At 34.4% G+C, this 20068-nt stretch overlaps 1 protein-coding gene across 1 annotated transcript in view; it reads left to right on the top strand.

Moving 5' to 3' along the window:
• cpo (RNA-binding protein) overlaps positions 1-20068 on the top strand; it is a 152676-nt gene that overhangs the window by 124223 nt on the left and 8385 nt on the right. Inside the window, exons 3-5 of the mRNA XM_090109520.1 lie at positions 18170-18247; positions 19024-19077; positions 19265-19327. Coding sequence (XP_089965646.1) covers positions 18170-18247; positions 19024-19077; positions 19265-19327 — 195 coding nt within the window. The remainder of the gene's footprint in view (positions 1-18169; positions 18248-19023; positions 19078-19264; positions 19328-20068) is intronic.

The raw sequence follows: 20068 nt of genomic DNA, 5'->3' as shown, positions 1-20068 counted from the left end.
TTTTTCAATGCCCAGATAAACAGCTAGATAGACTTTATTCTTCAGTTAACAAAATATTCAATTTTTCAATAGACGAATAGGACTTATCTATCGAATAACTACGTTATTTGAGGAATAAATCTATTTGCCGCTCCAACGGCCAGATAGCGCGCTATTCGACTGTTAGGCGTTTGAGTTGACAACTGACGCGTCAAATTTGAGATATTTTCGTATGTCATAACATAGAGCGTAGAATTATTAACAATTAAACCTCTTTCTATATAATTATAATCAATTAAAATCATATTGAAATTGATGTTTTTGATAGTACTGATGACCATGCCATTGAAAATTTGCCGAACACTGCCTTTAAGTATGTCGTTTCCATCGTAAAATATATAAATTGAAACACAAATTTAACCAAACTCTTTACTCGAATCAAAACAACAATCAACAATCATAGAAGACAAGTGCACTCCTGACGTGAGTCATAATGACAGTTGTTGACAAATTGCAAGATTTGACTCTATCCCGCTCTAACCTGACTAATTTAATATGTTTGTTTCGCCACTCCGAGAGCAGTGCTGCCAATATGGAAATATTTGGTCAGATAGTTATTCATCAAATAAATCACGATTGAAAAATAGGCGAGCCGTAATGAGTTAGATAAATAATTGAATAAATCTATTCGAGGGGTACTTATTAGACTGTTTATCTCGCGATTGAAAAATCGGCCCTAAGTGAAATAACTGTTTACAGTTGACACCATTCCACGGTATGTTATGAGCAGAAATACCCGCTCATCACTATCACAACTTGTGAAATATCGCTTATTTTCTACACTTCAAAGGAGATCGTTAAATGTCAAGGGAGGCAGATGTATATTGGTGGCTTCAAGGCGCGAACACCACCTGGCAAATGTCAACGTGCACTGCCAATTTGAATTTGGAATTGGTGTTTGGCGCTAATTCCGAATTTCTTTTTTTTAATTCCTACCAAAGAGAATGAATAGTTTAATACAAAACTTCTTTCATGTTTTTCTTATTTATCGTTTTAATAAAATGCAATCTCCTGATTCCTTCAAAGCCGGATTCTGCACGTGTCAAGATGTAATTAGATGTTAAAATGCTTTATATTCTTATTTTGATTAATTCTTGAGTAAAATATCAAATGTGCCAATAAAAAATGAATTCGTACTATTTTATATCAGTATTGTGGTATTAATACAGAGATTATATGATTCAAATTAATTAAATTATAACTCATTTTGCGTTGTACGCAATTCGACATGGATTGCTCTACAAACAGATTAAGCCAGAACTATTCGCCGTGTCAATAATATATCATCTGTCAATATATAATTTGCATACATAAAGTAGATTTCGGGTTATAGGGACACTGCGTTCATCCCTCAAATTACCCAGCATATTGTTACGTGGTATTTCGGCCGGGTCCGCACAGCCAACCTTTTCAATACAACGATCGTAAAACCGAGAATATATTCCCCAAGTCATGAATACCTTAGCTCGGACCACTTTAATAGTTAAATAGCTGAATGAATGGACGAGCGAGGAGTTACCCGACGTCTTTGGTCTAGGTCGTTAGACGGGAATTATTCAAAATTGTTAATATATTGATGGAAGGGTTCGAGATATTAATGGCTTGTTTTAAACAATGCTCTTGAGCGGAAAGTCAAATACTCAAAGCTGAAACGAATTCAATATAAATAAATAAATGATTATTTTATTAATCTATCGTCTTTAAATCAGTATACATTACAAAAAGAGCTATAAATACCGTGACAATCTGAAATATCTGGATATTTCTCAATACCTATAAAGTAATAATGTATTTAAATAGAAGGGTCATATAATAGAAATGTCTGAGATAAGTTGCCCCATATTAAGCATCAATATTCTATTTGCGAAGGGCAAGATAATCCAAAGCTAACATACGGTATGAAGACCTTGAATATTATTTACGTAGTTACGCAATCTCGAACATTCGATACAAAGGACGGAGGTATCTTTCACGTCTATAAAAATTGTGAATTGATCAAAAGATGCGTAAATAATAAATGTCTTAGTAATTCAGGACAGATTATGTATCTTTCACGAAATTATTTTATTATTTATAAATCGTTTTGAACGTAAAAGTATTTTTATATTTATTAATAAATGAATGTGACTCTTTAATGTTTTAATAGAAGTTCGTACTTACACAGGAAATAAACACAATTTTAATTATAAGTCATTCTGATGTTTTTTATCCTATGTTTCCATTCGTATGGAAAATTCCGTAGCTGTTTACTTAAAAACACTCATAAAAGTAGCTCAATTTCGGTAATAACATAGTTTTCATGAAGATATACAATATACATTTATTAAATAACAATACAAACAATATTCGAAATCAAAATAAACGTTTATTCTCCTTTAAGCTCCAAACTCCGCGCAACTTGCGAGTTATTATTATCTGATTCATTTCAAAAGTCAGTTAAAGTACGGAAATGAGTACTCAAGGGTGGGGTTAAGCTAAGAACAAGAGTCTAGACGAGGTTTATAAAAGTTTTAACCTTAATTCTGTTGCTTATAACATTACAAGTATATGAAGTTTCGCTTTAACATTCAAAGCGTTTCAGAAGATGCCTTTTGAAATATTGCAATAATTATCGCCATGCTTACTGCGCTATTTTCCACTGAGTTGCTTGAAAAGTATTTATAATTTACTAAAAAGCTTAACTAGTGTAGAATGAAATAAACAGATTTATATTATACCGATGCGATATGTCAGTTTATTTTTTGTGATAATATATTTAATCACTCATATACGTTTTCAATCATCTCTTCGTCTATATCTAAATATATGAAACATTTATTCATACAGAAAGCTTATCTCACTGCCTTTGTGAATCTATAAACTCATATTAAAACATGCAAATAATCTACTGATTAAACATCAAATAAAAAATAATGTCCAAAGCGCGTAGAAATGATCGTACATAATAATTCATATCATTGCTACGACATAAAAGTACAAACAGCATTTGAAAGCGGACGCCGCATATTACGTCTACGGTTTATATTAAAGTCAGAAAAGACTTTCCTTATAAAGAAAGGGCTTTGCTTATTATGTATGAGCGTTCAGCAGTGTCGCACGGCCGTGTGTGACTGCACACACGCGTGTCGTGTTTTCATTCAGCCTTTACTGCTGTATCAATTTGTGGCTTTTTCACCCTTTGATACCGCCGCTTTAATAATTATAATACGACATAAAGTTAGATAATCGGTTCTGTTGGAAACGAGTGGGAACGAATCAGTTACGATTCGCTGCTCTATTTTTTTGATACATTAACGGTCTGTGAATTCCTATAGGTAATTTATGTTATTGGAATTTGTAAAGAGGTTCATTTAAAATTTCTTGATCGGTGAAAGTATTGACTCAGATAGTATTGATTTTACTTTAAATTCACACCCTATAAGAATGTAAAAAAAGACGGGTTGCACTCCGGGAGTACCAGCAGAAGTGAAAACTTGATTATTAACGTTGAGCATATTTGATATTTTGGAATGGTATCCGTCTTACGCTTTTTCAATCAGGTCACGTGTCCTGACGCGAGTTTAAGATTTTATACCCATTACAGAAAAAATGCTCAACGCCGCTAAAGAAATATTCACTTCAATAAAATACTTCATAAATAGACCTAATATTCTAATTCATTTCTCCTATTAAATATTCTATTACGCTCCGACTTGATGCTTCCATCGTATCATATATTTTATTCATAATACAGAAAATCCGTTACAGTTGTGAAAATTGATTTAAATAATTACTCAGTCTCATCATGAATTTTTAGTACTTTCAAGATACAGTACGAATGTTAAATTATATCATCGGAATACATTGTACGCGGCTATTTGCTAATTGAAAGCTATCCCCGGCCACATTATGCCCAACCCACACTTACGTAGTCAATACAGATATAGCAATGTCATACACGTGTCGACAAATATGCTCAAAGTATGGAATTATCATTGTTGGCAACTCCACGTGCCAGCGTGTTTATGCGTATACAAATTAACACCCTGAAATGCTTTGCTTATATTTGAAATATAAATGGACTGTTTTATTGTTGAGAAATAAAAGTACGGAGTTTTTCCTTGTTTTGTTATGAATATATGTATTTATTTAGACTACGTGAACCATGCGACTCTGTCTGTCCTCTAAAGGAATATTATTTCCCGCTTTTGCAAAATTTTTCATTGCTTCTTCGCTCATGTCGGTCGCAAAGACATGTTATATGTATAGCTTACTAGCTTTCCGCCTGCGGCTTCGCCCGCGTGGTCACAGGAAATTCCCATCGGAATGAGATGTTTCACCGCGGTAAAAAGAACTCTATCTCGCTCCTTTGCGACATGAAAGAAGACCTATCGTATTAATAATAATTAGTTAGCATAAGGTGAAATAAGACTTGACTTAATTGTGTAATAGGTATAGGTATATATAACCCGCTGAATATGAACGACTTAATACATAATATACTAAATAACATACCTTGGTAACTCTAAATTCTACTGCATTTACAGTTTATAATAATATTGTAACGCTGCATATTGTTCTGTTATTTGAATAAATTGTTATATTATTTAATTGTATATTCACTAAAATCTACTGAAGAAATTTAAATTTCTCGTCGTCGTCATCCCCAAGGTACAAGATGCCCTAGAAATTACGTTAAGCATGAAATTTTAACGTTTTGCCGTCATTTGTACACAAGATATTTTGCGGTTAATTTCTTTCATGCTGCTTTATCAAATAAAAATCTGTTATTTATCAGGTGTGTTGCTAACATTATAATAATAACATTTACTGGCACAAAATATTTAATATTCTCTTATTACACAGTGTAATATAATATTTAGTTTAAATATTAATGTAAATATATGACATATTTCTCTGCTAAATTATTTGCTATTTTCGTAACGGCTCATGTCCGAAAATGCTACAATCAAAAATCACCTAAACTACAAAACTAAACACAAAAATAGATCACGCTAAAGGCGGATTACTTAATAACAAGTAAATAAGCAACACCGTTATACACGCATAAGTAGAATAGCCCATCTCCCGTGAATGATGCCGAGTGTGTTCCGAGCTATGTTGTTAAAACTCAAGCGGTGTTGAGTCGCGCGCGCTAATTGTGCTCCAGCGTCGAGTATCCCCCCTCTTCACCCCTACCCTAGGGCTACCAATCTTTATAAAGAATCCATCCAGTTTCAAGTGACAGAAATACCTGCTATAACAAACGTAACATACATTTTTTATAACGACGGCTAACAATAGTTTTAGATACAATTGGCAATGTTGGAAAATTTACTAGCACGATAACTTTATATTAAAACTCGACTTTACATATGTGTAACTCTGTTACACGAGGCTACATTTCTGCAGACGTAACAAGATAACTTTATTTAAAACATTCGCCCGGCAACCCTACGCTCGCCTAGTTCTCTTCAGTTCTCGTTTCGGCGGCTCATTGTACCTGGAAAAAAACTTTGTCGAGTTGTTGACATTGAGCTCATGTACGTACGGTTAAAAAGAGAAGTGTGTCTTTTAATTTTGTTTCCTTGTTTTTGTTGTCACCTCGTTAGCTGTGTTGATGCGGACGTACGATCCTCCAGCGATGTAATGCCTTTATACGCTGTACTAAGCATTGTAGCTCTGGCTTACTTAACCTCCATTTCGAGTCATATAAATGAAATGAATGTACTTTTGCAAGGAAAAAAGCACACGTGCGAGTGAATCGCATAAATAACCATTAGTGAATATGCTATGAACCTTTATGAAAGGTATTAAGTATAAAAGATTAGACATAGCAGTGCATTTGATATAATTCTATAACATATTATTGACATCATATAGTAGAACATTAATATTCCAAAGTACTGTTAACGTTCTAATTGTTCCGTTAACGAAAACCGCAACACACAACAGCAACTAAAAACTCATTCATTGCCTTTTTCAAACCGTTTAAAACAAGCCACTAAACCATTAATTACCGATTCGCAATTACATTTACACAATTGGGATCCAAACAAAAAGTAGCGAAAGCAAAACTAATAAACGTCGGACAAGTATTGGTAGTATAATCGCAGCTGCACAAAATGGCGACAAAACCAAGCCAGGATCTGAACCACAACAACGGTGCCGAAGTTTAATTCAATCGCAGTGGCTCACTGTTGTGTAGGGCTGCCTCAGTGTGTATAACATGCGGGGACGCGGCTCTAGGGCCGCCACTGATGCTAACTTTAAGCAGCTTCAACTCGATATTGGGATTACTGCGTATCGGCTATCGCATTGCTGAATTTGTAAGCCGTTAGGCGTTATGTAATCAAAAGTTTAAAGCCTTTATCGTAGCTCTTTCTTCTGCTTCAAGAGTTGTGCAAAAAGAAATTAATAATAATCTGATTATGTTGCAATTTAAAACAGTTTTTTTTTTATAATTTGTGTTCACGCATTTCTTGTCGATTAAATTTCAAAAATGTTTGCGCTTTCGTTTTCTTTCCAATTACCTTTTAATTTACTAAGGCAACATTTTGCATGCGTCTTTGCAAGTGTAGTAAATTTGGAGTTGTGGTAACCCTACGCTAGGCGGTGTTAATTACTACTTGTGCGGCAGACCACACATCGCGAACTTTAGCGACGCCACGTAAGTTTCGCCACATATTTATCTTTTAATACTGTTATATACAGAGTATATATTTGTGAATCCAAATGTTATTTAAGTAATCATTTAGTTGCGTAATTGACGATCAGACGGCTAGACGGTTGCGTCATTAAACATGGGTACATAAATTGTAATTTATACACAGACGGAGTAATCCAAGGTATTCAAGTTTTATCGTAGATGATAATCCACCGCCTGAAATTGTAATCAAGCATTCACTACGCTACATTTCGTAGCACGCGTAGTCGCCCGTAGCGATCGTAGCGGGTTGAACGTAGACAGCGCTAAATATATAATCGAAATGTAATAACATGAATTCTTGCTATAATTCAATATACCGTAAGCGTGTTCGCGATTTCAATTTAAATGTTCCCGACGTATTCCACATGCCTGCGTTAGATACCTCAAACATTCCGGCTGCTTGTTAGGAGCCACCGTACCCCGGGCGACCCGGGAACGCCTGTCCTGCTTTTCTCATGTAAATTTCCAAGATTTCCTTTCAAAACTTGATATAAGTTGAACGAGAGCGGCGCGTTGTGATTGCGTAAGATCCGGTGTAAGTGTTGTTTAACTCTTTTGATTTCCGCTCAGTGTGTGTGCTTTCGGATATGAGAATATTTACATGTAACTTGGGCATACACTATACATTTAAAGTTGTAGTTTTCAATTACCATCTTTGAGGTAGGATTTCTCCAATTTACTAAGTAAAGTTGTACGATCAATAATAATTCATCAATATAACATATGTACACATAAAATATAGAGATAGATAATTTACCCCATACTTCATCTTGAACTTGCGCCGCTAATGTACGTGTCCGTTTAAAAATTTACCCAATATCGTTTTGTTGGAACGATTTTTAGAAATTGGATGGCACTTTATAAAATAAGCTTGTATGCAATCGATATCGGTGGGGCGTGGGTCCATCGACATAAATTCGCATTAGTGCCAGCTCTGGTCGACTTTACGGCGTTTCCGACTCCTTACTGCTCGTTCCAGCCTCAAAATGTTTGTTCTGCATATTAAATATTTACTACTTTTGTATTGACGTTATATATTTTCCAATTACCTGCTTGGAATATCCTTATTCAGTTTTCTGGTAACGGAAAATTTCCGTTCTGTTATTTGAACTAGGTATATTTAAATTGACGTTAGCGATATGCTAAAGCTTGATGGTGAATAACTAATTTTATTATGCTTTATTCGAGAGTTTCTGTATGTCTCTTAATTGTACTTGACTATCAGATTATTTTCCTATTTAATTAAATTAACCAACACAGTATTATATTGCTAACTTATTAAGAACACAAAGAACTGTGTCAAGTTATTGTTCCGCATTCATTACATTATACTCAGTATTATGCTTTAAGATATTATTATGAAGATTCATAACAAAGGTGACTTTAAATTTAGTCTAAATTGGAAAATATACTCTACCAAGATGAAATTATTAAGGAAGGGAGAAAGTCTTTAAGTTAATTTTGCCTTCAAGGCAAACTCCTAAGTGGAGACGACATCTTAAAGGTGCCGTAAAGTTTCTACAAAATTCATCGAGAATTGTCACGTTGTCCAAATACTTGAGGTTGGATATTTCAATTAAGATGGATTCATTGTAATGGATTTGATTTTCGCTTTACCCTTTCTGTTAGTGTACTTTGATCGTTTATTTATTGAGGTATATGCATATTGTTGAATACCCATTGCATTCGAATAGAATAGCGTATGGGTTAATAGCTTGGAATAACATATATCTGGATCCGAGGAAGTACAAAGACAATACATATATAGTTTCTGTTAGTAATTCATGTATATATTTAGCCCTAAATGCAATTAGGTCTTATCTAATTCGCAAAACATGAACTGTTTAACAGTCAGCAGATAACCGAATCCATTATCGAACTATCTAATCAATGTAAGAGCTAATAAATATGAGGCGGCGTCTGTCAGTTCGAAATTAAGTGAGTTTGTTGAGTGTAAACAGGGATAATCCTTGGCTTGGCTATGATTAGCATATCGCGGCAGTCGTGGGGCATCTGCAATTTAAATCAGGGACTTGTTGGGACGGGCCCGCAGCCCACTCCTTGACCGCGTTTCGAGATTTGCCACGATTAGATGATTTCGACTTCGATTTTCCGCTTGTTCGAATTGATTGTGCTCGATAACGAATTCCATTTCGAATATTGAAATGGTGTTTTTTATGTATAGGTTGTAAATAGGTATATCTATAGTTTTTTTGGTGCATATTAGCTTAAAGTAAATCAACAAGCTTAGATAATAAACAAAATCTATTGTGTTTATTATTGCAAATTGTAATACAATCAAAACTTTATCGCTTTAGCTTTCGTAGGAAAGCATTCACGCGTGAACATTATTGAGATAGTCCAGATTCGATTGTGTAGACTAGTAATTGGAAAGTGTCTCGATGTGACAGAGTACAGAATGATTACTTACTTGTGAAGACAACCGATGTCCCTGGACACAGATGTGAAATGCATCTGCTCTATAGGAATCCATTTCACAAACGAGACGTTAGTTTTGATAGTCGACAACAATAAATTTAATTAATAATTATTATTTTAATAATTATTTTTAATTCAATAACACACAATTAGGAACTTTCTTTGGTGTAACACACAAATGTAGTTACAGAACCAACATCTACACAAACACAGTGTAGTGGTGAAAAATAGCCGCAAATGTAGACGTCCAGTGAGGAATTCCCTTTCCTCTCTTGCCCGGGAATAAAGAATTTAATCGTCCTCCCGGGGCCGTTATTTATGGCTATTTTCCTTCATTCTCCGCCAATTATTTATATACCGACATTTTCACTATACAGCTCACCTTTATTACATTCGATGGTTACTTATTCCGCAACAAGTTTTAACTATTATGGCATCGTAAAAACAAAATTTAACTCTTAATACGGGTATAAATTCAATTTCAGTTAAAAGTTTTGCGGTATCGCTGAAAAGTAAAGGCTTTAACGGAAACAAAATGCTCTGAATTTCGTCCGCACGCGACAGTATTGATTTCCACAAACAAAACCAAACCCTGATATTTGCTTACTTTCAATTGTTTTCTTCGTTCAACGTTCAACCATTTTAACGGTTTAGTGGGTTCCCTCAGAGGCAGCTCATTGAGTCGTCGTAGACATCTTTTATTTGTCAATATTTTCTTTTATATTTGTGTTTCATATTTTGTTATTATCGTACAATTTCTTAGGAACAAGTTTTGACAGTGAAATAACATCTGCGTTCTTTTATCCATTCCGTTATTACATTGATGTAGATATACGAGTAGCTGGACTTTGAAGGGATCCGATTCGATAATCAGTTGAAGTGTTTTATATTCTGTATCATTTGTTTGTATTCACAGATGAGTCCACGCTAGTACGTTTTCCACGAACTTTACTTAGATACACATTTAGAGCATTACATAAACCGTAGTATACGTTTAGCTGCACTGCACGACAAACTCTAAGCTCGTTACACATAACAAATAATATGTCATTTAATAAAGCACTGAGGAGCTGTCAGGTAGATTCCAACGGTAAATTCAATTGAGGTTGGCGAATCTAAACCGTACAGGAAGTTGGTCCAATCGCACTCACCTGCAGCTGAATTTGAATTTCAAATAGGACGAGACAAATCTGCTTCGTCGCCACCCCAATGTTTATCGTCCAATAGTTTTCGCGAGCTAGTCTCGTAAACTTGCGTTGCAATTATTGTTAAGCTTCTTTTTTTTGTCTCTAGTAAATGGTTTTTTTTTTTTTTTTTTGAAAAGGCACCCGTCATCACAGGGTGTTCGCGCCACCTCTGGATTATAGTCCAGAGACTCTAGTAAATGGGTTCGTTAATATGACGCGGTTTATGTTTCCGTTTAAAAATGTATGCGATGTTTTTGTCATCTTCAAGTATAAGTATTTTAATGGATTTTTTACAATGTTTTCTTTTTAATTAAGAAAGGGAAAGCATTGCTTTTTTGCTAAAATACATTTCGTACCATATATTCATTACCTTATAAAAGCGTCCCACTTGCTCATTACCATCTTATTTACAAAACAAGAGTATTAACTGAAAACAAAACCTTATCGAGCGAATTCTAAACATCACGATGGAATAATACTCGAACGTTTTGACGTAATCGGTATTATTGATATCATAACAATCATTTTGATAATAGCCGGCTTTGTTGTTGAAGAGAACAAGATCGATTAATTATCCATTGAACACAATTTGGGCGGATCGGAGGCTGTGATGTAATCTACCCGACTAGTACTCGTATTAAATATATACAAACGAATAGGGTGGTTATTATTGTATCGTTCATTTTAATACTTTTATTGTTTAGCATGCGTAGGTGATGCTCTATTTATTTACAAAGGCTTATTTATTATGATAGTATTTTTAACACTGACTTATTTATGGTTCAAGTGCTAAATATAGAACTTTTATAAGTACAATAATATAAACAACACTCACTCGTAATTAAAAAATCTGTTAATATTTATAAAGCAAACATTTTAGAGACCCCAATTCCAGAAATCTCTCAATCCAATCTTATTCAACTCTTTTTAAGCTCTCATAAAAAGATTCCACTAGATAAGACGTTTTTCATCAATAAATCTCTAATAAAAAGTTCAGGAATATTAATGTATGGTAAAAGGAAGCAGCTCGGAGATTAATTGTTTTCTTTTAGCTGTCCCTAACTTTGTAGTTAAGACGCTCATGCGGTGTTTCGCTGTGATAAAGATGCAAAGACTTGTTATCTTCCAAACTTTTTATTTCTTGTAAGAAACTCCCGTACCCTTCTTAATAGAAATTAAATTGTTCTTCCGCTTTTACGTATTTTTCCCTACATTAGCCATTTTATTTTTGTTTATGTATATATTAATGATTTCTTTTAGAAGATACTTTTATCTTTTTACAAGTTTTATTACTCTGAAAGCATCAGAAAAATAACATAATTTCCGATAGGAAGAAGGTTAAAGAGGACTTGTTGATATATTTAATGGAAATACCAGTATTAAGCCAATTTATCCATATATTTTACTGAAAAATGCAAAATTTACTACGTAAAAACATTTGCTACCAATGTTAAAACTCTAAACAAAAGTGTAGTATATATTGTGACTAGTTTGTTTACAAACGCGTTAAGGGACGATCTACGACTCCCAATTTTATTGGCATTGTTACAAATTGAACCCAAATACAGAGCACGTACCGCTAATTCCAGCAATGTGACTTTTTCCTACTTTTTTACCCCTCTAACTTGTTTTTCGGGATATTTATATTCGGCAAGTTCCCCTGAACTGTCGGCGACGAAATATCCTTTTAATGGCCGCCAGAGTGTCGGGTCTTCTGCAATTTAGATTAGTCCTTTAATTAAATTAACATTATGATCCCTATCTTTGTGGAGCAGGTGGGCGACGATATTGCCCCATTAGAACTCTTTCCACCCTTTCGCTTTCAAGATTTTAAGTGTAATGTGCGCGTACAATCTTAAGTGACGTTCTAAAGAATTGTTTTCGTAATTTTACGGCGCGTAGTTATACAATCGTCGCTGCGCGTAGTAAGAACAAGGTTGGTTTGAGAATGTTAAATAGAACTGTTAAAAGTATAATGAATGCAAAGAAAAGTAGAGCAATCGAGTTTGATTAATGATCAGCTACTTTCTTTAAGCACCAGTGATTTCAATTACCACCAACGCTGCGGTAACTCTTCGGACAAATTTAACTCTCGTTTCTTTTCCAATCTGTTTGCGTTCGGTTCTGTCTATTTTTTAGGAGCTACGAGTATTGCAGCGCAGGTCGAGCGAAAAATTAGAAATATCTCTATTGGAGGCGATCGAGAACGTCAATCCGACAGCTCCCAACGATTGTTCAACATTGCTACTTTACTTGTGAAATACGATACTTTCTCGGAAAATTGTCTCGGTTTATTTTGTGTGAATCGAAAGTTCTTTTTATAAATTGATAAAACAACATTTATTCTAGCATACGATATGTTTTATTTGCCTTGAATAGAATGTTTCAATACGTAGATAAGTTACAACTTGACAGCTAAATTTAATATTATACAACCTAAAGTTCCCATCTTATTTATTCCATAATTGATTGACGATATCGAAATGATATTTTATATTGTTATTCAGATACATTCAAATAGTTTTTCGTATTCTTGGATAGCTTGTTATCCGTCGATACTTGTGAGGAATCTATTTTGGAGTATTGTATTGACATTTGCCTTTGTCATTGATACTCGAAGAAAAATTGCCATCCTGAAGTTTCATCACTTTTATCTAGTTATGAACACGAAACATGAACAAAATGTGCCCGTTGTTGAACTCGTGCTACTCCACTTAGGTATACAATTTGATAAGAAATTTACTTTTATAGACATGTAATATACTGTTCTATTAGTAATTGTAATTTGGAGAAAAAACCGAAATGTAAATTAAAATTATTACTGAACGCAAGCAAAAACAGGAACAGCTTATGGAATTCTTATTGCATGACGCATTATTCCTTGCCAAATAAAACTTCGGTACATGTGCGAAACATACATATGGTACATTTTATCTAAACAAATTATGTCATACCTACCTAATTTGTTGTAATTCTTTCTTAAAATAACTTAATCATATCTATATATCGTATTCTTTTAATCAAAAGATACTCTTATAATTATTCAATAAATAATTTCAGTAGTAGACTGGGGTAGAAAGAAGCCTTTAAAAATAATGAAAAGATAAAAAAAATCGCAGTCGGATGAAACCCATTAGAAAAGGAGGGGAATATGATAAAAATGTAAGGAAAAATAAATTACGGTCAATCCGAGTTCGGGAAGCGGGAGGGGGGAGCTTTTAAGAGAAAAAAATGGTTTCTCTCGATTTCCGACAAAACTACAAGTCCTATAGAAAAAAGTTCAATGGCAAAGTTGTAGGTAATTAAAAGTTCTACAACTTTTGTATTCACAATTTTTTCACATAACCTCAAAATTTAGGTGAAAAATTCAAAAAACCAAGTTTTTGGTCTTTTATTTTTATCTACTTCAAAATTTATTTTTTTTCTACGAAATTTGGTGGAAACTTACTTTATTATGTCCCAAATACACTGCAATTTATTTGATTGAAAATATTTATTTTTTCGCCTTATTTTGAATTAATACCAAAAAAACAACCTAATTTTCAATCGAAAAGTCACCCGTCAAAATATCAGCTTTTTTCAAAAACTTGGGGTGGCTTTTATTCATTGAAATCTCTACTTTCATATGGTGTAAAAAAAATAAACACCACCATAGTAAATGTTCTCAGGAAATTTTAAAAATTCAAATAAGGCGAAAAAATAAATATTTTCAATCAAATAAATTACAGTGTATTTGGGACATAATAAAGTAAGTTTCCACCAAATTTCGTTGAAAAAAAAATAAATTTTGAAGTAGATAAAAATAAAAGACCAAAAACTTGGTTTTTTTTAATTTTTCACCTAAATTTTTAGGTTATGTGAAAAAATTGTGAATACAAAAGTTGTAGAACTTTTAATTACCTACAACTTTGCCATTGAACTTTTTTCTATAGGATTTGTAGTTTTGTCGGAAATCGAGAGAAACCATTTTTTTCTCTTAAAAGCTCCCCCCTCCCGCTTCCCGAACTCGGATTGACCGTAATTTATTTTTCCTTACATTTTTATCATATTCCCCTCCTTTTCTAATGGGTTTCATCCGACTGCGATTTTTTTTTGTTTCAAAAATTATCTACTCTAGTCTATAGGTAAATTTTATGAAATTAGGTACGGAGGTTAGGTATTTCACAGATAACAACAATAATACCGAAAAGCGTTTCGTTTACATTTATCAACGCAATTTAATAAGGTCGAGTCATAATTGCTTAATTAAATGAACAAACGACAAACTAATATGCCAGTGTAGCATGATGGGCAATACCGCTGAAGCAGCGACGTCTTATTGACCAGTCGGCGGACAGTTAATTTCAATTTCCTTTGTCTCGCGGTGCTGAATGCGAAGGCTTTTTCATTACAGCCCTTTTGCACGTGGAAATGATACCCGACAATAGGGTCACGACAGGCCCGACTCAATTTGATTAACTTTCTGTTCGTCGCGAAATGCCGTTTTCAATTATTTGTGTTTTCCGAACGAATGAGGTCATTTTGTTAAGCAGAATGCGAATATTGATTGGATGGCTTTCTGTGTTGACTTTACCTGTTACCGATATTGTGTTGGTAACGGGGTTTACCTTTCGTGTTATACAATTTTGAGCTGCTTTTACGAGATACCTTTTTCAATTACTTGCCGGAAATATAATGATAAATTCAAATGATGAGCTAGATTTTTAATATTATTATATTTAATATTATGTCCTTAATAGTATGTTTATAACAGTTGTCCCTTCTAATTTATTATCTATATTAATAGCCAATTCACCGCATGTTAAATAGATGACATTTTCACTCGAAAAGATGTGTACACACGGACGTATGATAAATTCGATGTGCAGTGCCCCGAGTCGTTCCGCTCCACTCGGCCCGCTGCAAGCCGGCGCGATCGATCGTGTGCGTGCACCTTTATTCTTTTTATTTACATTTATTTTCAGCGCGTTATTGAATGTCGCTAGATGATAAAATAGAATATGTTTTATTCAGTAGCACTGTAATAAACGTTGCGAAACGCGGCGCCATGTTGTTTTTAACTAAATGTCACGTTGGCATTTTTCATTTTTGAGTATACCTTCTCTAGTTTTATTAGAGTTAGGGCCGATTTTTCAATGCTTGGATAAAACTTATCCGTCCAATAAAGTATTACACTATAATATTAAAATATCACGTAAACTGTCAAATACGGGCAATAAGAATACGTTTTTAAAATGGTAGTTTTATACATTATTCGACGAATAAGTTTTATCCAAGCATTGAAAAATCGGCCCTTAGTAGAATAGGTTACAGATGGTTTCCGAAACCTTCTTAATAATAAAGCAGTCAATTCTTGCAATCCAATTAAGGGCTTTTCCAAAAGAATTATTTTAACCACGTAGATTCCAACGTAGATGTTCTCTCTTTTACAACTTCAATATCTATGTCAATAAACATGTTTTATTTATAGCTGAAAGTAAACAGCTAGACGCAATATTTTTACGGCTCTTGTATTGCGAGCGTTATATAAAACGCGTACTTTTCACCGCATTAATGTCAACCGTAGACGTTATCTATTCCCAAAACGGATCAAATATTCGTTTCCTTCCTTCAAACTCGCTTCACCGTAAAATTGAGATAAGCATTTTACTCGAGAAATAAAATAAATTTCATCTCTATTTTATTTTATATTTACAACTGTAAGATGAATTAGAAGTAATTGTTGTATTTATCTTTTGCTACGAAATATGAAATAACTTTTACATCAATAATTATTATACATATTTTAAAACATGCATGACTATATTTGTGTAGTGTGTATACTTACTATACATATCCCCGACCGCAAAGTAAAGAATATATTCATTTAAGAATAAAATATAATAGAAACTAAACAATTTATACACCAACGCTGGAAGTTGAACGTATAATATTTAGTTAAATCGTTGAATTTCATGAGCTAGAAACATTGTGCAACATGATAATAAGTTTCCCAGACAAAACCCTAGTGTTGGTTCTAGAAATTTTTCTTCTCGGCGCGAGTATGAAACATAACTCAATAGTGAGGGGATTCGAGCGCACCGGAGTGTAAAATGGTCGACATGGAGGGCGCATTTTCAGACTGACCGGCCGCCAGTGCTTCTCTGTGATTTATAATAGAATGTACGAGTGTTTGACGGCGCCAAGTGTTTTCAATGCTTAACTGTTGGATTACAGTTGACACACGGAGTGGTCATTATGCTGTGGGCTTTGGGAATTGGAGCGCTTTGTGATTGTGGCCTTCAATCGTGCTGGATTATAAAAGGATTTGGGATGTTTGGGTTTATAGATAGTATTATGGCCTCTTTGATATTTAATAATATGAAATAGTTCAGTGACCTCATTCAGCGAACTATATTTTACAGTACCTATAACAAAAATTTACTAATAGGTAGATAGTATTATTTAAATTATTATTTAAATGTTAAATGTGCAAAACTTATGGAGATCAGATGTTTATGAAAAATAATATACGAAATTACCTCGCTGCATACACAATTCTATTAAACAACGAGCAATAACTGGGGATTTATGCCTGAATCATATAAGCTGTAAATTCTCAAGCCTTGCGCTGTAATATTAAAAATTTCGCAAGTAAAATATCACAATATATCCTCGATACGGGAATCCCCGTTCAGCCGAGTGGAAAATAGCCGACATAAAGGTCCAACATTCTGCTGCTGACCGGACACGGAAACGATAAAATATATACGAGAGGCCACCCTTGCCGCCGAGTGCTATAACCTCAACAAAATATGTTTTTAAAAATGCCTCTCAAAGCACACTTATTATCGGTTTTCGGTTTTCGGTTATGGTTACACTCGTATCTTTATTATTTTTTTCGCTGTTCGGATTTTTCCATTTACACGTCAGATTTAACCCTCATTCAAGTAGGTGTATCATACTCTTACCTACATGTAGAAATTAATATCGCTCATGTCATTGTCGATAATATAGGTAGGTACCATCGTAGTTATAACAACAACAATTTCACTAATAAAGATTAAGATCAAAGGTGGCTTTCATCGTTAAAACTGATTTTTTAAGTGGAAGAAACGTATAAAAAGTCAGACGCATAAATAAGGTGCACAACAAGATGGCGCCTACCCGCGGCCGGTGCTACCAGCAATTAATCTCCATTTCCCGCACGCGCCAAATCGCGCCACCATTACGAGCGCTGTTTTATTTCATTAAATGGACCCGCCGAATTAATGCATTGAAACGTTTACAAAGTGGAAAGAGGAAAATAGACCGCCTCTATAAGATCGCGCGCTTTTGTGTGCGAAATGACAAGCGGTGGATAATTAATTACAATTATTAATTTTTAGCCTGCGTTAATGAATATTGTTTTGATATTTTTAACACAGGTTTATATGCGATACTGAGGGAAAACTGTAGTAAAATATGTATTAAAATAATCACACTATCGTCTGGGGGCTAAGCCTTCCAGGACAGGAGTATAGGAAAGGACGAGGATCGAGCAGAACGATTAGGCAAAGCCTATTGAAATAAGAGATTTTTTTTTTCAAACAAAGTTATATCAAGTCTGTATCGTTTATTTTAAATAGAACTCCTGTTTTTTGATAAATCGAATAATCTAAGTTCTATAACATAATCTGTGTCCATGAAACCAACAACCTCAATATTTGTAATAAGCCAATTGCCAAAATTAGGGGGTAATTTAATACAATCACAGCGTAGCTTCATACACGGTTAATTGTATGGCTCAAAACTTTATGTAATACAAGGAAAGTGAAAGACAAATGTTTGGTTGCAGGTGCGGACGTTGTTCGTGAGCGGGCTGCCCATGGACGCGAAGCCGAGGGAATTGTATCTGCTGTTTCGGGCATATGAGGTAAGTTTGGAACTCGAAACAATGGCTTGTATGCCGCACGTGCCACGGCACATATTTGCTGCCAGTTAACGCAAATTTTGGCTCATTATACACTCGCTGTAATAAGTTTATGAGCTTATGAGAATTGAACAAGACAATATTTATATGGAGATGGAAATTTTTAAATTCTTAGGTGTTCAGAAATATTTGGTTAATCGTGATAGTCTGTCTAGACAAGACTGTAATTGAAAAAATGTTATGAATTCTGCAGATAAAAATTACCAGTTAGATTAAATTCACAAACGTGTAACGTTTACCTTATGAGATATCGAGTATTGATAAAACTCTACCATGCAAATAGTGGAGCATATTTTATTTAAAATCAGGTACATATTCTTGCACAAAAATATGAAGAGGGCTTTCTCGTCACCCGTCACGCGACTTCGTAAAGCTCGATTTGGATTACGACGTCGTAAATATCAAATGTCATGCCCCGATACGTAATATTCGGATTGAATCGATTCAGTGTATCGATAAGGGGGATTACTCGATACTCGGCTGGCACGGATAGCACCGCGGCTATCATACTTCCTAAAGTTAATACGAGGGTTGGATAGCGTGTTCATAAAGGTACTTACCTGGCACGACCCGGTACCATTTTTGATCGGCTAAATGTATTTCGTCGGAACCGAATTTCACTAAATCATGCTTAGACATAACTATCGTGATGTGGAAATATCGATTTATATATTAGGACAGTCAGGTCAATGTTCTAATTCATTTGTATTGTTTTGCAGGGATACGAAGGTTCTCTCTTAAAGGTTACGAGCAAAAATGGAAAGACAGCATCGGTGAGTTAATTAATCAAATCTTTGTTTTGTATAATGAATTAATTTTATGGATGAACTATTTCAATTAAAACAGATATCAATCTATATACAATATTCTAAAAAAAAAATAGTCTCTTGCCAATTCTTATTCAATATAAGTATTTAATTTAGTTAGATAAATATATATTGACTAAAGGATTTCTTACAGCCCGTGGGTTTCGTGACGTTCCACACTCGTGCTGGAGCCGAGGCTGCTAAACAAGACCTTCAGGTTGGTTCCGATACATTTTACATTTATGCAAATTACTATATAAAATAACTAAGCTATATTCATCCTTTATATAGGTGATCTTAAACTAAAACGATATGATGGAATACATTCAAATAAACAGCAACACTAGTTACAGAAAGAGTACAACTCTCCATATAGATAGCAATTAACACATAGTGTGAGAGTGTCACGTACAAAAAGTTTGCCTAAAACGAATCGCTTAAAACACAAACAAAGTCACAACAAAATCTCTGCATAGATCGAGATAGAAACACCAGAGCGATTACGCTATTTGTAAATACTAAAACGAAACAGCACGGTGTTACTAAAACCTCTTCTCATCACATGCCTCAACACAGCCAATACGCACTATAGTTAATATTCTCATCGTAGACTTGAAATTACATTTTCCCGTCTCCGAGTAACGGCATCGTAAGTTTAATATGCTAAATCCATGCACACGTCGAATTGCCAACGTCGAGTCATCGAGTCAGGGTCACTAAGCCTGACTCCGGAGTGTGATCGATTAAGCGGTGTATATACGCAACTGCATGTCACTGTTTGACAGGGTTTGATGTCCCACCCCGAGCACTGTGTTCGGCACAAAAGCAGGCGCAGGCGCGAAAATCTAAATTACAAAATTACTACGTCAGTTGCATTTGGATTCGATGTTCCCCTTCCAGATTGTGGAACAATTACGTAGAACATACCGAGAGTACTCGTTCATGAAACAATCAGTTA

This window comes from Colias eurytheme, chromosome 14 (genome assembly GCF_061535395.1).
Source record: "Colias eurytheme isolate Ceu_HAF_F1 chromosome 14, ilColEury1 Martin Lab GWU primary, whole genome shotgun sequence".
NCBI classification, from domain to species: Eukaryota; Metazoa; Arthropoda; class Insecta; order Lepidoptera; family Pieridae; genus Colias; species Colias eurytheme.
This window is presented reverse-complemented; position numbering and strand designations above follow the sequence as displayed.